At 35.3% G+C, this 18818-nt stretch overlaps 1 protein-coding gene across 2 annotated transcripts in view; it reads right to left on the reverse strand.

Annotated features, from left to right (window-relative positions):
- The window catches only part of LOC150100432 (uncharacterized), a 123368-nt gene that overhangs the window by 90481 nt on the left and 14069 nt on the right, over nucleotides 1–18818 (reverse strand). For both annotated transcript variants that reach the window (XM_090402924.1, XM_090402923.1), the window contains exon 2: nucleotides 9228–9417. In XM_090402924.1, the coding sequence (XP_090259050.1) occupies nucleotides 9228–9371 (144 nt within the window). In that variant the 5' untranslated portion in view covers nucleotides 9372–9417. The remainder of the gene's footprint in view (nucleotides 1–9227; nucleotides 9418–18818) is intronic.

Below are 18818 nucleotides of genomic sequence, written 5' to 3' on the forward strand. Positions count from 1 at the left end.
AACACTATACTCATAAATTTCTGCCCTGAGGCTTTTATAATCTTGGCTCCGCAAAACTCTCTCCTCACTCGCTTAATAATAATTCCTCTCTTCCTTCCCTGTCTTATCTCTGACCTTCCTTCTCTTTCTGCTTTCTCTCTCTATCTATGACCTTCACTCCCACCTTACGTTCGAACGCCACGCTCTACTCCACTCGTGGTTGTTTACGCGTGCGTTTCCATGACAATAGACTAAGCGTAAACATTTCGCCAATGTAATGTATGCTATATTACTGCTACATGAGTGATTACATAACATTAAATATTTCACAAATAAGAACAATATAATATTTAAGCTATTTCTTCAACTTTTTGATTACGTATACAGTTAAATATAAAATAACACTTTACGTTACACCATATATATTTAGTTATACAAGATTCTATACATTTTATTATTTTGTAAACTAATAATAGGTCAGGTTTTGAATAAATTTTTAATTAGTAATTCTTATTTAAGGAATAATAAATAATTTTATATAAACCATGATTAATATTTAATAAGCAATGTTAAATGTGAATGAAAAATAATAAATTACATAACATAGCTTCATTCACAATTTAACAATATGGCTGTATTAACTTGCCGGAGATCTGGGAGACAGTCATATTAAGAAAAAACTAGCACTTTTCTAGGACTCTAGTAATATATGATAGCTTTTTTTTTTTTTTCCAGATAGAGGGCGCCAAAATCAGGACTCTAGTCTTTGTGTTGCTGCTACAATTTTGTTTAAGTACACCATGTTGTTTTAGTCTCGCGTATTGTGACAAACAGTGTTTTTGTGCTCTGAAGATGCTGGTTATAACACCAGAGAAATATCAGCATCAAGTTAATAAATTAATTATTTACTTAGTTTCTGTGTTCTATTATACCGTTAAAATAATAAACAACATTATAGCAGGGGTCGGCCAACTTTTAGACCACTGACCACCTTCATGGAATCCTTGATCCCTCATCAACCCACATCATGTTAAATAAATGAATAAATGTTATCAATAATAAATTTCTCAATTTAAAAATAATAATTCCTTCATCCTTTTACTTCATTACTGCTTCTCGATAAGAAATATTTAAAGAAATTTAAAGAAAATACTTAAAGAAATTTATAAAGAACATTAAAAATTTAAACTCCCTTTTGACCCCTAGATATTTATCAACCCCTTGGATAGCCACATCAACTCCCAGGGGTCAATATTGACCACTTTGCCGACCCCTGCATTATAGAGATATGTTTAAAGGCAATTTATCAAACCGCTTAAAAAGAAATATCTACAACCAGTATTTTGTCCTAACAATGACCAATAGTAGTGAAACTAAGAGCCTGACTAAAAAAAAAAAAGAGCTAGAGACACTGAAAACAACACTATGCAACATGGAAAAAGTCATTCTCGGAATAATATAGTCAGATATGAAGAATAATAACTGGATAAGGAACGCAAACAAAGGCAATGAACATTGCAGCAATAATGGAAGATAATAAATGGTGTTGGGTAGGACACATAATGAGAATATCTAACAACCGAATGGAAAGAAAACAACAGAGCACTAAGAACTGGTTATATGTGGAGACCAGGTAGACTAGCAATAAGATGGGATGATGAGATAAAAAGATATGAATATTCATTGTGAAAAACCGTGCAAGATAGGTCAGAAAGAAAGAAGAATGGAGAGACATTCATTCAGCAGTGGACTGAAGAAAGCTGTTGCTGATGATGATGATTTAATAATTAACTTGCACCATGCCACTCAACCACACAACACAGAAATTTCATATCATCATAGCAGTGTCAAACCCGCTTGTGAAATTACAATTATTATTATTATTAATATATGGAAATTCACCATAGAATCTAAAGATTCACCATTTCAGACACAATTGGCTTACACAAACCACTTATATCTCCCCTTAAATCTAAATTCAGAGATATGATGTGCTCACCACTTCTACCAACAACTATTCTACCACTTCCAACTTCTATCTTGTAGTAAGGATTGAAATATTAATGTAGAAGATGAGAGCATGTATAACATACTTAAGAGTCAAGTGGAGCATATAGAAAGAAATAATAGTTATGAGAAGAAGGGATTTAAGAAGGAAGTAGAAAGGATAGTTATTGGAATGCTGACGTTGCAGTAGTTTTTCCATATACAAATGTAGGAGTATCAGAATAAAGGGAATGCATTTGTGGCATTGATAGACTAAGTCTGTCTGAAGATTATCAGCAGAATTTAGTTTACAGAGGAACAAGGGATGTCTTGACATCAATAGAAATTGAAGGATATAGCATATTTTGGAAAGATAGGGAAGGAAGAGAATGGAGGGGAGTGTTACTTATGAGTGGATACAAATGATGACTTGTACCCACTCAGTGGGTAGAGGATCAGGAGGGAAAAATGGCACTGATGACTTTGAGATAGCATGCAGTATGAGGTGCAAGTAGGCAGGATAAGAAAAACAATGAGATGTTGCTATAGGCTGCAGAATTTAAAGGGTATAATAAGTGGGCAATTTTAAAGCAAATTAGTTTGGCAAGTACAAAATGAGTGATCATCATCATTATTATACAAGCACCTCTATGGAGTCCGAGGACTCATCGCAGGAGACCCAAACTATCCACACAATCTATCATACCTCTCCTTGAACTCATTAACAGACAAAACACTCACAACAATCTGGCAACCCATTCCACTCATTCACAAATCTAAGTAAAAAAAAGCTAGTCCTCACATCCCTACTAACCACACCTTTATTCAACTTCCAGGGATGACCTGTTGTTCTGGCCTCTCCAGCCAAGTGCTGAAGCATTTCCCCTGCATCTATTCTATAAAACCCTTTAAGTAACTTAAATGTTTCTAACCTACCCTCTTTTTCTCATATCAACCAACTTCTGCAATCTGCACACCCTCAAGCTATTCTCATATGGAACATTTTAGACCACTCAGTATCTTGGTCACTAACCTCTGAATCTTCTCCACCGCTTCCTCATCTGCAAGAAACCCAGGAGACCAGACTTGAGAACAGTAATCCAGATGAGGATGTATCAAAGCCCTATAAAGAGATAAAGAAGAATAACAACTTCCTTATCTCTACTTGTGTATTCATCAATAGTCAAGTAATCTTATGGGCTATTTAGCAACCTTAGCAAAATGTCCTCTAGTCTTTAACTCTCTGTCTACCACCACACCTAAATCTCTAGCTTTGTCTATTTCCTGGTGTATAGTGCCATCAATGTGATACACAGCTTGTAATCTATTTATCCCAAAATGCATAACTTTACATTTCTCCACATTAAACTGATACCCATTATCTTTTTCCCATACTGACATTCTATTTAAATAATCTTGCAAGCTCTCCACATCATCTTGATTAACAATTACTCTACCTAATTTCGCATCATTAGCATACAACTGAATATTTCCTTTCAGGTTATTTCCTATATCAATTATATACAAATTTAACAGCAATGGTCACAATACTGAACCTTGTAGCACACCACTAGTCACCTGTTATTGCCTCGATTCTTTCCCTCCATATACCACTTTTTGATAACTGTCCAGCAGTCATGCTCTTATCCACTTAACTAGTGTCATATCCATCCCAATTATTCTAATTTGCATAAAAGAGTTCTGTGTGGAATTCTGTTAAATGCCTTTGCAAAATCCAGCAGAATCATCATCATGTAGCCATTTCCTTTATCCAACTCAGCTGTTACTCTATTATAAACAGTTAGTAAATTACTAAGAGATGACCTACCCTTCACAAATCTCCTCATACAGTATTACATTTTTATCCACCCATTCTTGAATTCGCTTTTTGACAAATTTTTCCAGTACTTACCACAATGCCTGAGATACTGATTGGTTTATAATTTGCTGCAGTCTTAGAACTTCCCTTATGCAAGGGAATTATTTTGCCCTCTTTCCACTTCCTTGGAGCTCTACCAGAGCCAAGACTTAAATTAAAGAACTTAATCAGAGGCATTGCCAGTTCCTTTGCACATTCTCACAAAACCTGAGCTGATATCCCATCTAATTGCACAGATGTATTTAAATTGAGATTCTGAAATATCACAAGAACCTCCAATTCATCCACCTCTGTTCCCACATTAGTGTCTGTCACATATGTTAAAGCAGTAGCCTCACTAGGATGATCAACTTTTGCAAAGTGGTCACTCAGTAAATCAGCTATTTTATCTTCTTCTGTCACTTCTTCTGACCATCATCACTCATTAAGGTTAATCTTCATAGTCATTCTTCCTCTTACTTGCCATGTAACAAAAGAACTCTGAGATTTCCTTTGGCCTGCTCAGCTAGCTTCTTCTTGTAATCTGATTCTGCCTTCCTTTCGATGCTGGTCAGCTTTCTTGCCTGAGCCTTGTACTGTTTATGAGTTTGCTGGTCACCTTTCTCATTATATACCCTCTACAGTATTTTCTACTTTTGCAGCTTATATTTTCTTCTTCTGTGCTTAATGATTTTGCTCATCCATCTAACTGCTACCTGTTGAACCCTCGTTACCTTAGGTATACACCCTCTGTCCAAAAAGAAACCGAACTTTTCGAAAATAGAAGAAACTAGTGGCGCCACCTGTCGTATCTTTTTGTTGTCGAAAGCAGCAACCTTCATTAGTGTTGTGTCAACTGTTTATGACATTTGTTTCATTAGAAGCTGAGTTATAATGCCAAGAGTGACAGTATGTTTTGATGAACAGTCGGAAAATGAGTTTCAAGCAGAGAGCTGCGATTGACTTTTGTGTTACTTGGTAAAAGTTTTACCGAAACGCAAATGCTTCAAAAAGCATACAGTGATGAATGCATATCCTGTACTCAAGTTTACGAGTGGTTTAAGCGATTTCAAAGTGGCCGTGAGACGCTTGAGGACAACGAACAGCAGGACCGTCCACAAACTGGACTGAGTGAAGTTAACATCCAAAAAGTACGTGATTTCATCAAAGAAAATCCGAAATCGTCTGTGAGATTGATTGAAGATGAATTTCCAATTCCAAAATCAACTGTGCATAACATTTTGACCGAGAGTTTGGGCCTTCATAAATTGAATTCGCGATTTGTTCCCCACAAGTACCGACAACCAAAAAATGTATCGAATTGAACACTGCACGGATCTCATTAAAACCACTCATAAGGACTCAAACCTCCTTGAAATGATCATTACTGGTGACAAAATGTGGTGTTTTTAGTATAAGCCCGAAACAAAGCACCAGAGCGCTGAGTGGAGACCACCAGAAGAGGGGCATCCAAAAAAAAGTTAGCTTGGAGAAGTCAAAAGTAAAGACACTGCTGATTTGTTTCTACGATTCCAAGGGCATTATCCACAAAGAATTCGTTCTGCCTTGCCAAACAGTCAATGGTGAGTTTTATCTCGAAATTTTTAAGCGACTGATAGCGAGAATTCATCGCGTACGGCATGAATATTGTGATGCTGGTCACTTTGGCATGATAATGCACCATCTCATCGTTAGAACACTGTGAGACGGTTTTTGATCAAAAACCAAGTTTGTGTGTTGGATCACTCACCGTATTCACCTGATTTAGCACCCTGTGACTTCTTTCTCTTCCCCCGACTTCATTTGCCAATGAAAAGAAAGCGATATGACACCACTGAAAATGTTCAAGCGGCAGTAACCACGATCTTCAACAGTATCCCAAAAACCGATATAAAAAACTCATTTAACGAATTAATTGACCATGCCAAACGCTGTATCAAAGCTTTGGGAGAGTATATTGATTGAAATAAATGATTTAAATAATTATAATTGGCCTGTGTTTTATTTTCTATCAAAAGTTCGATTTCTTTTTGGACAGAGGATGTACAATTTAATATTGCTTCCTCTGTTTAATCCTTAACTATCTCTGATGCACATTATCATTAACCTGCAGTGTTTTATGCCATGGCACAGATTTAAGCTTCTTCCTAAGCTTGTCATAATTACCTGCCTGGTAGTTCCACATATACACCTTCTTGACAGAATATTGTTATATTCTGTCAAGACAATCTCCCATGTCAAGACCGCATGGTTACTTTCACCAATCGGAGGTAATGTGGTCACCTTGGTTATGAATAGCTCTTCTGATCCTATGACCAGGTCCAATACTCACCTTCCCCTAGTCCCCTCCATCACATTCTCCCTTAAGTAATTATCTCTCAGCAGGTGTATAAATTCCATTTCTTCCTGCCATGTGATCTTTCAGTCTATATCAACTTCAACTATGGAGTCCCCCATAATAATTAATTGATCTGTACCCATTGTACTAATTTGGCAAAGCATGTCTTCCAGATCATCCATGGAACTCCCTGGCCTATAGCAACAACCAACTGTATATTTTGTCTTACTGGCCTTAATCTCACACCAGACTACTACTGCAAAAGGAACGGCCACCTTCTCGCATATCTCCTATTCTCTTTGGCTGCAATTCATCCACTGTTATCAGCATTACCCCTTCCTCCATTCTATTTTCCCTGAAGATACTAAACCCTTCACATTCTATCCATGTAACTACATCATCTGTTGTTAGCCAAATCTCACTAATGACTATAATTTATGGCAAGGTTGCACTAACCAATTCCAAAAACTCCTCCTTCTTGTTCCTGATACTTCTAGCATTACTATTAAAAACTGCAGCATCTCTTTAGACCCCCCACCCACCTTTACTTGCTGAACTGACTATGATATTCAATATTTTTGCTTGAGAGACTAGATTCCACACTTGGTAATTCTCATACTCAGTTGCCTCTTGGGTGCCTTCACACAAACTTACTTGCTTCCATCCTAATTTCTTAAGTTTTCCTGAATTTGTGCTTCAGCATGCTTGGTGAACAAAGCTTTCTCTCCAGACACCTAATACCAAAACCATTTAGATGCAGTCCATCACCATTATACAAGTCCTTTTTTCCATCAAACACAGACCACGGATCCACAAATCCTACATCATTCCTTCTGCACAACTTGCATATAGATTCATTAGCTATCAATGCCCTCATCCTCAGTTCGCCTCTATCATAGTGTGACAGGAGACTTACAATCTTCACCTTCTCGCTCTTTGGTTTTGCCTCTTCTCCTTCACATCCTCCCTCATAGAATACTTCTCGCCTCTCAAATGATTTGTACCAATCAAGACATTTAGTTCTTTCACCTGACCTTTTTTTTGCATCTGGATGGCATGGCTAATATCATGAATTTATGCACCAAGAAAACACAATTTTGTCACACTTTCATTAAGTACTCCCCTGAGCATTGAATCTCCTTATGTAATTCTCTCCTTAATCTGTTTTTCTTATTTGTTTGCTCGGTCTTTATTATTACTTTGGATCACCTGCTTCTTTTTCTTTTCAGTCCTACTAATCTCTTGCCGATTCTGCAATGTTTCAATTTTGCACTTTCTCCTGTGAAGGATAACATTCACATTTCTTATTTCTTTATTAATGTCCATTTTGTTCTCCTCTATTTCCATGGCAACACGTTCAACATTAATTCCAACATTTTCCATGCTGCCATCGATACTGTCCACTCTACTAATATTTGCTGCATTCTCGTCACCTAATGGGCACTCACTTTTAAAACATTTAATACACTCTCTCTCTCTCTCTCTCCAGTTTCAATTTCCTTCCACATATCCTTTAATATTTTTGAAGAATACATTTCACACATACTGTACTGCACAAAATCCTGCAAATTCAAATCACTCACCAACATGGTCTTTGTCACCATTTTTCATTCATGCACTGGCACCATACCAACAATATTATATTTAAACGACAAAAAAAAAAAAAAAAATATATATATATATATATATATATATATATATATATATATATATACAAGGTTTACTTACAAAATAAATTGTAAGTAAACATATGCCCATTTAAAACAAAAACTACAATAAGTTAACCTAATATTATCAACTAAAATACAAAAAAGTTACTTATCCTTCAGGAGCACTAAAACCACTCTACATGCACAATATGCCACCTCATGATTATAAGAGGTTTTAACTATAGCAATATATATATAAGGCAACTGAAATTCAGGAATTCTTGAGATAAAGAGTTTTTGGTCATAACATCAGAGGATCTGATCATAAATGAAATGTATTTATTCCTAGTTGCAGAGTGACCATGCAGCCTTGATTTGGAGAATGAATACGCAAGCTGAAGTAGAAAAAGGAACTTATGTAGAATTATAAGGTAAATTATTATAACAGACTTAGAAACACCAGCATGGCCAGATACATTCTCAGATATTGGGAGTAGTGTATTTTTTTGGTGGGGAGGAGAAGCAGTATTAAGGAGAAGGAAAGTTACAATTGGGGTTCCACAGAGCTCAGTGCTGGGACTGTTACTGTTTAACGTGCAACAGTAACTGATAATACTGACAATACATTGTTGTCAATAATAACAACTGATGGGAGAAAAACAGTTGTTTACAGATGAAGTAAGGCTTGGAAGGGTTATTAATAATAGTGATGATGATGTAGCTCATCAAGAGGATTTGATTAAGTTGGAAAGGTGGCAAATGAATGAAGATTTCAGTTTAACACAAATAAATGTAAAATGTGAAATATGAGATCTGCAGATTGGAGACCATCTGGTTGGAACTCTACTGGAAGTAGAAGAAACAAGTGATGGTACATAAAAATCTGAAGTTTAGGGGGACATACTGCAAAAGTCATGAAGATAACCCAGAAAGACTGCTACAATACTGAGGAGAACATTCGCCAGCAGAGATAAGAGGGTGGTAGTTCCACTGTACAAGGTCCTAATTAGTGCTCAAAATTGGGATTTTGATAATAATTTTATCAGGAATGCAGAGCACTAGTTATGGAGGCAGAATGATAACAAGTAATATGTAGCATCTGGGGGGATAAAAGACACAGGAGTGATATGATTGAGACATTTAAGTGTTGAAAGGTATTTACTGGACTGACACCAAGATTTTTCGGACAGCAAAATGATGGGAAGGAACAAGAACAAAAGGTTTTGCATAAAGAGTGATAGAAACATGGACTGCATCAATTTTTAATTAATGAAATCAATGAGTGCATCAATTTTTAATTAATGTGGTAATGGCAAACTTTTTTTTTCTCTGAAACCAGTGATCAAAAATTACACATTTAGCTTTGAATAAACAAGCTACAAAAAACTGGAAAATAATAAAAATATTCATTACTAACTCTGTACGGTGTAAAAGCACTCCTTGCACCATCTCGACTAATGCTAGATAGGCATACACATGGTGACTTTTGAGTTGTACTTTCTTTAGACTGATCCTCAGATTTTTCTTTATTAACAGCTTCTTCGTGTTGATCAGATGACATTATAACTTAATAAAATCAGTTATTCTTGATATGATCCAAATCATACCTATAATAAATAGATAAAAGAGAAAGCATTAATATCTAAATTTACAAGATAATCGATTAAATGAAATGATAAGATAATTCTAGTCCAGGAAACCAATAAAGGGCCACAACCTTTCAAACCACAGGAAGTTAAATGGTTTATTTCATAAATGAAAAACATTAAAAACAAAAATGTGGGAAAACTTAAAAATATTAAGTTCCAAATTCGAATGTGAAAATGACTGAAGTACTTTACATAATAATGTGACACTATTCGTTATCACACAAATGAATCTGAAACTGATTTTTTTTTTTTTTTTTTTTTGGCAATCTGTACTTTAGACAAAATTCTGTTTTGCCTAACTTTTTCCATTAAAATAGACCAACTGAAATGATAAATTTTAAATGGACTGTTTTGACTTTTAAATTCAAGTATATATCAAATTTCATTTAATTTCACTAGGTAAAAATTATTCTCATCATTCTGAATCATATAAACAGTTCAATTATAATAATTTCAAATAATAATTTTACCAAGATGGAATTATTATTATTATTATTATTATTATTTTGACACCTCCAGGGAGTCCAAAGACTCATCAAGGGAGAGTGTGCCGACAGCATCGAACGATTGGCCCCCTTCCAACTACTAACCGCGCTCAAACTTACTTAACTGAGCCATTAGTAGCAGAGGCTCTACCAATCGACCAACCAGTGTCCTTTATAGTGCAACTGAAAGAATGACAGGACACTATGCTTTTAAGTTGGAAAAACAACCTGAGCACAATTCTCACTGTGATAAGAGGATTCTTTATATGAGCTTTTCAACTGACAGTATGCTAATCTCCCACAGAGGTATAGTACGCCCACACTTTGTAGAGCTCCGCTTGGTTTGGTGCCAAGAATAGTAGATTCTCATGCTGAAGGGGAGAAAGAATTGAAGGACGTACGAATTGGTCGCCAACACGCAAAATCATGTGCTTTATAGATAAAATTTTCCAACTGTTATACAAACAAAATAGTTAGCACTTTAAAAACTACAACGATCATAAAAGAGAAGTTAATTTTCCGACGTGTAATAATAAACAACTCATTCCAGAAGATGGATTGATTACCCTATTATCAGAATGGATTCTCCTTTATGTGACACGTGCAGAAGTGTCGAAGGGTATTGAATCTGTGAGCGTACTATAGCAGAGTTTTCTCTCCTTGAAACACATTTTTCATCCTGCATACAGACAAATCTGCCCACCAATGTATGCAATTTACAGACCAAAAAAAAAAATTGTTCATTAAGTAGAGGAGACTGCAGTGCACAGAGTGGAATGAGTTCTTGGGCCCCTTGAAAGTATCATGTAATAATAGATAAAAATAATAATGGGGGGAACCTTTCATTAAGCAATCTTGAACTGAAAATTCCATGTTATTATTATCACTCATGCATCTCCAAGGAATCCTAAGACTAATTCTAGCAATCCATTCACCACTCTCCAAGCAAAAAAAAAAAAAATCTCCTCCTGCTCTTGCTACACAATTTCAAGGACAACCTTGTACTCTTCTATTTTTCACAAATACTGAAAAATTCTTCTGCTTCAATCTTATAAAACTCATTTCGTAACATATAAGTTTCTGTCACATCTCTTTTTTTCATCTATCAACTAAACTTGTTAACCTATGTACCATCAAATCTGTCCTCATAGTAAGCATTCCACAGACCTGTCATCATCTTGGTCACTTGCTTTCTGGATCCTCTCTATCACTTTCATCTTCAAGGATCAGATCCATGTACATTGTCCAGATGTGCCTATATCAAAGCCTTATAAAAAGGAATGATAATCTCTTCATCTCTGCTTATCAATGCATTCTTCAGCATCCATATTCTGATGAGTTATTTTGGTCACTTGTAACAAGCCCTAATTTTAACTTCCTCTCTGCATTTTATTATAAAATGTGAATAAATTACTATTGAAAGATCCATCCTTCACAAAACCATGCTTCCCACAGAATAGAATATTTATATTCACCAATTCCTAAATTTAGCCTTTGACCAATTCTCCAATACCTCAGCCATCACTACTGAGATACTAATCAGCCTCTAATTCAGTATTATCTCTATTTTAGAACCTCCTTTAATGTAATGGAACTATTCTGTCCTCTTTTTACATAAGTAAAGGTAATACCAGAGCTGAACCTTAAATTAACAGTCTTGCTAGAGATTATGCCAATTCCCTTACACGTTCGCTTCATACATGGGCCAACTTCTCACGTAATCCAAGTCACATTAAGATCCTGAATATCCTAAGCACCCTCAATCCATCTAACTTCATTTTCACATCCGTCTCCATCACATCATTTATTGCATTATCTCCATCAGGATGATATACTTCACAGTGATCACCCATTAGCTCAACTATTTTGCTTGCTTCTGTCATCTCCCTATCATCAGCATTCATTAAAGTCATTTTTCATGGTCATTTTTCCTTTTACTTGCCACGTAGCAAAAAAAAAAAATGGGATTTCTTTTGACCTACTCAGCTAATTTCCTGTCATAATTTTATTTTACTTTCCTTACTATGTTGGTCATCCTTCTTGCTTGTACTCTTTGTACTGATCATCTATATCTTTACATCCTCCACAATAATTTATTTGTTGCTGCTCCTTCAACAATACTACTCTTCCATTTAACTCCTTACTGATTTATCCTCCTAATCCTGAGTATACATCTGCTACCACTTCCTTCAAATACCTCTGATCCCCTATCATGGATTGCTAACATACCCTTTCAGGTGGCACCATTTCCAGTTGCCTTCTATGCTTGTTATAATCACCACCCTGTAGTCCCGCACATACCCCTTCTTAACTGAAAATTTCAAGTCAAGACTGCATGATCATTCTTTCCAAATGGAAGTAATATGGCCATCTTAGTTATGTATATATATTCAGATGCTGTCACCAGGTCCACTGCTCTCAAATTCTCAGTCCCTTCAGTAAGTGTGCAGGGGGGGGCTTTCAGTTACTGCACAACCCACACAGCCTTAGGGAAAATACTGCTCACACCAGACAGCTCAAATAAACTACCTTCTGTATCCCTTTTGATTTCTTAATCTTTTATGGTTACAGTTTATTTGATATCATCAATAGTTCCCCTATACCAGGAGTGTTCAACCTGTTGATCGCGATCGACTGGTCGATCATGGAGCGATTTTTGGTCGATCTCTTGTGTATTCCTCCTTACTTACAAATTTAATTAAAACTGAAAACATATTTTATTTATCATTATTTTGTATTATTTTTAAGCGTATTGCTATTGTTTATTTATTTTTCGTTAAAATTGTCAAATCAGTAATTTTCTTATAAGACCATGTAAATGAATTAATTTGGATCAGTGGAAGGCAAACAGCAAGCCGAGTGAATACTATTATAAGCAAAGTGCAAAAACTCGATTGTAGCTTAAATATTAAATATTCCAAAGCACATTACATCGATTTTTTAGGTTAAGTCTCATGTGAATATTGTAAAAAAATAAACTTGGTTTGTCTCCATATAGTTTATATTAGATGTTTTTGTAAATAACTTTTTGAAGCTAACTGTATATATTGCTTTAATAAGAATATGTTAGAGTGTTAAAAACAAAGGCAATGTTTTGTCGCCGAAGCTTTACATGGCGGCATTAGAAAGATTGTTATTGAACTTGTATATATGAGAAAGGCTTGCAGGCTCTAAGTGTAAACATTTCTGAAGTCAGTCAGAAAGAGTTCAAACAACTTTCTGATGGCCGACAACTTACAATCAAAAGAAAGTGGAGGAGAACAAAAGGCGTGCTGAACTTGAAACTTAAGATGAAAGACTCATACCGATTCTTTGGGGATTGCCAAACATCATGCGAGGTTTGAGAGGAGGCGGCCCGGTCCAGAGTCGCATCAGAGAGACTGCCTGGATCCATGTTGCTTGAGAGAGGAGTTTTCTGCTTCCAGAAAGGAGCATCTCGGTTCGAGACGTCACTAGAGAGAGAGACTACTTCTAGGCCGCAGACAAGGTTTCAAATTGCGGGAGAAAAGTTTCCAGGCCAGGTTAATGTCAGACATTCATCAGTGTGTTGCATTTTCATTACAATTTGATGAATCAAACGACTTCACTGATATTGCTCAGTTAATGGTATTTATTCGCATGGTGTTTCAAGATTATTCAAGTAAAGAAGAACTTTTGAAAATTATACCATTATTGGGAAGGATAGGGGAGAAGACATTTTTTTGGCATTTGATGAATTTGTGAAACAACACAAACTTCCGCTTTTTAAACTTGTGTCTATTACTACTGATGGTGCTCCTGCAATGATAGGTAATAAATCAGGCTTCATTTCATTATGTAGAAACGATGACAAATATCCAGATTTTTTAACGTACCACTGTATTATTCACCAACAAGTACTGTGTAGTAAAAGATTAAACACAAAAGATGTTTTGGATATTACATTTAAAATTGTAAATTCTGTTCGAGGAAAAGCCCTGCAATGGCAGTTATTTAAATTACAGGCAGATGATGATAGGGAACTTCTGTCGTACAATAATGTTCGCTGGCTCAGCAGAAGTCAATTTTTAGAAAGATTTCTTGTATTAATTAATGATATAAAAATTTTTCTTGATGAAAAAGGATATATTTATCCACAATTGAGTGATAAAAGATGGTTGTAACACTTATCATTTTTAGTACATTTCTGTGCGGAATTAATCAATTTAAATTTAGAGTTACAAGATAGAGATAAAAATTTAATTGACATGTTAAGTTCAATAAAAACTTTCCAACAATACTTACTTTTATTAAAGAAAAATATAAATGACTGCAAATTTAGACATCTCCCATATTTATTAAAATTTTTTGAACAAAATCAAGAAATGCTTTGCTATGATTAAAAAAATTTATTCGTGAAATAGAATTAGTTGAGGAAGAAATAAATTCAAGATTTAAAGATTTTAATAAAACTGAAATGATCGTATCTTTTATCAATAATCCGTTTCAAGAAAACTTGAACATCACAGAAATTTCAAATAAAATTAGTGGGCTGTTTGATATAAACCAAGCTGAAGTAGAACTTGAGATAATAAACATTCAGAATAGGTGACATTTAAAATCAATAATCAATGAAGTCATTTGGAAGTATGCACATGAAAAATTCTTAATATTAACTGATATTGCACGAAACATTCTGTCGTGTTTCGGATCGACATACTTGTCAGAATCCGCTTTTTCAAATATGACCGTCATAAAAAATCAATTAAGAAACCAAATTACAAATGATCATTTGGATGATTGTCTGCAATTGGCCACTTCTTCATATCAACTTGACTATGAAAATATTGCAGGGTCCAAACAATGCCAAATTTCACATTAACTTTTTTTTTTTTTTAATCAACCAGCATTTCCTGTAACTTGTGAGTTTGTAATCAATCTGTTGTTTTTTCTAACTTTGGTTTTCCAAAATAGAGAAATAAATATTTTATTCCAATATATATATATATATATATATATATATATAAAATAAGTTTAATGACTATTACCGAGAGAAAAGATGGCAAGATATATTTAACAATATACTACTAGTTTACTAGTTTCGTTACAAGAACATCATCAGGTATCATACTCAAAGAAGTATATAAAAAACTACAGAGACTTAACATTGTACTAACAGAACAAGTGAAAAACAGTAGCATGTTTGAAAAAATGCAAGTATGAGTTCCATACAAACGAATCCATGTGTGCTACGATGAACTGGAAAGAAAGATTGTTGAATCAAGAGAAATTTCTCTAGATTCCTCTCATATCAATAACAGCCTAAGTTACAATCTCTCGGACGCACACGTTGCTTCTGTTCAGTACTGGCGCACTCGCGACAGCGCGTAGTATTCGTTTGTATGGAACTCATACTTGCATTTTTTCAAACATGCTACTGTTTTTCACTTGTTCTGTTAGTACAATGTTAAGTCTCTGTAGTTTTTTATATACTTCTTTGAGTATGATACCTGATGATGTTCTTGTAACGAAACTAGTAAACTAGTAGTATATTGTTAAATATATCTTGCCATCTTTTCTCTCGGTAATAGTCATTAAACTTATTTTATAATATTCCAACCGAGTTAAAATGAATTGTCAAAATATATATATATATATATATATATATATATATATATATATATATATATATATATATATATATATATTTTTTTTTTTTTTGTTGTATTAAAATAATTAAAAGTGATAAATAAATTTTTAAATACACAAATAAAGTTTTTAGTTGTGTATTTTTATTAGTTGTTTATTTGTGCATAATCAGATATCAGGTTGGGGGAACGTGATCTATATACGAGAGTAGATCGCCGAATAACTTTTTATAGAATAGTAGCTTGCATGGTAAAAAAGGTTGAACACCACTGCCCTATACTATTCTTTCTGTCCTCCTTGAAAATACTAACTCTCCTTCTATCCCTAAATCATTCTCAAACAGCTTTCACTAATGCATAATTTTTGGCCTAGATGACCTAACTAATACCAAAAACTTCTCTCTCTCTTATTCCAGATTCTTCTGGCATTAGTATATATAAATTGCAATATCCTTTTTTTTATCCATAACTATTCTTAAAATAGAAATGACTGTTCCATTCAAATCTGAGCCTGATACTATTCTTTCTGTCCTTCCTGAAAATATTATACCCTTATATTCCAGTTCTATATCATGCTCTGTCAAAACACTTGTTAATGCCTGTAACGTTTGGCCAAGATGAACTGAACAATACCCAAAACTCTTCCCTCTTATTACAGACCCTTCTGGCATTAGTATACATAAATTGCAGTATCTTCTTTCACCCACAACTATCCTTAAACTTGTATTAACTATTCTATTCAAATTCTGAACCCGAGAAACTACATTGATCATTTTTTGTTCATTTCACATTCCCAAACCTCAAAGGTGCACATGAGTGCGCGCGCGCACAATTTGTACTTCCCTCCCAACTAGCTCTAGTTTTCCTCACTTGACATTTTCACACTTTCACTGAATAATGCTTTACCCAGAGCTCACTTCAAATCCATTCAAGCTCAAAACTGCCATTCCTCCTTCACAGCTTATTGACTCATTTCAGATCATGTTCTTATTCTCAATTCACCTCTATTATTATTGAGAATGGTTAGGTGGGGGAGCAATAACAACCTACAAGTGGTATGGGCAGGAATGGTTATAGATCTAAAAGTGAATCGCTGTGTTTATTTACAAATGTCAAGACCATCAGAAATAAGAGAGATGAAATAGTTGCATTGGTTGAGTTTATTCACCACAAAATTGTTGGAATAAGTGAAACATGGGTGGATAGATAAAGACGATATTATGAAGGGAATAGAAATCGAAGGGTATGATGTTTTCTGTGAGGATAGAAAGGACAAGGGGAGAGGAGTGTTAATATCCCAAACCCCATGGAGCCAAAGACTCATCTAGGAGGTCCTTTTGTCACACACACAGCTACACAGCTCATCATACCTTGCCTTAAACACACTCAAATTCTCCACAGATACCACTGCTCTTGGGCAAGGCATTCCAATTATCACAACTCTACATACAAAAAAAAAACCTTCTTCTCACTCCCCTGCTCACACTCTCCTCATACAGCTTCCAGGGATGTCCTCTGGTTCTCCCCTTATCTTCCACCAATTGCTGTAAAACCTCTCCACCACTGATCCTATAAACAACCCCTTACTAACTTGTAGGTCTCTATCATATCACCCCCCCCTTCCTCCTATCTACTAGACTCTGTAAATTGCATCTTTCAACTTTTCCTCATATTTGACATTCCAGAGATCAGATACTACCTTAGTAAGTCACCTCTGTACCTTTCCCAACATCTCTTCATCCTTTTGAAAATCAGGTGATGACCAAATCTGTGCACAGAAGTCCATGTGTGGCCTAATCAAAGCTTTATACAATGGAACAAGAATCTCTTTACTTCCACAAGTCAGTGTCCCAGAATTATCAGAATTCTTTGTGTTGTCCTCACAATTTTGGCAATGTGTCCTCTAAATTTCAGATCCTTATCCACTATTATCCCAAGATCTCTGATTTCCTCTGCCTCCAACAATATATCCCTACCAAGCATAAATTCTACATTCCATCTTTGTTTCCCAAATTTTAAAATCTTATGTTTTGCAACACTGAACTCGCATCCTCATTTCCATGCCCATTCACCAAATTTATTCCAGTCTTCTTGTAAAGCCACAACAACTTCACTACTCTTCATAGTTTGTCCCAACTTTGCATCATCTGCAAACAACTGAATATTCCCATCCAAATCTTTGCCAATATCAATATATGGTTAAACAACAATGGCCCTAAAACAGACCCGCTGAGGCACACCACTAGTGCCTTTCCTCTTCCTGGATATTGCTCCTCATACACAACTTGCTGATACTTATCAGATAGCCAGTCTCCGATCCAATGCACTAATCTAATATCCAATCCAACCTGCTCTACTTTGACTATCAACTTATTATGCGGTAATCAATCAAAAGCCTTTGTGAAATCTAAGTATACAACTGTGTATACCTCTCTTCTGTCCAAGGAAGCACCACCTTATTGGAGAGAATGAAGTAATTGTAAAAGATAATAGTAGTACTGTGAGAGATAATGAAAGAATGAGAATACAAGATGAAATGGGAGTAGTCAGGGTGAATAGAAAGAGACAGTATGAGGAGAGTGGATGTTGGAAGTAGTACTGAATGTGTGTAGAGGATGGTCAGTATGAGAATGGGATGGAGGGGATGTAGTTGAGTCTGAAGAAATAGGCAGGGTAAGTGGTGAGATAAATGCAATTGAGAATGGTTAGATGGGAAGCAATAACAACCTACAAGTGGCATGGGAAGGAATGGTTATAGATCTAAAAGTGAATCGCTGTGTTTATTTACAAATGTCAAGAGCATCAGAAATAAGAGAGATGAAATAGTTGCATTGATTGAGTTTATTCACCCCAAAATTGTTGGAAGAAATGAAACATTGGTGGATAAAGACGATACTATGAAGAAAATAGAAATGGAAAGGTATGATGTTTTCCGTGAGGATAGAAAGGACAAGGGGGGGGAGAGGAGTATTGATGACAGCAACACAAAGTGGAGATGCAAGTTGTAAATAGTAGTGGCTTTGAATCAGTATGGTGTGAGGTGGAAGTTGACATGAAGGGATATTTAGTCGAATGTTGCTATAGATCAGGGAATGTGGAGGACAGTGATGAAGAAATATATAAGCAACTTTGGTTAGTGAACAAGGGAAGAGTGATTATTATGGGTGATTTTAATTATGGCAGTATAGATCTACCAAGTCCTTGCAGTTACAAACTGTCCTACTATGGCCAAACAGGCAAGACAGTCAATATCATAATTTCTGAACAA

The sequence above is a fragment of the Typopeltis vanoorti genome, chromosome 13, assembly GCF_054136105.1.
Source record: "Typopeltis vanoorti isolate ZY-2024b chromosome 13, IOZ_Tvanoo_1.0, whole genome shotgun sequence".
NCBI classification, from domain to species: Eukaryota; Metazoa; Arthropoda; class Arachnida; order Uropygi; family Thelyphonidae; genus Typopeltis; species Typopeltis vanoorti.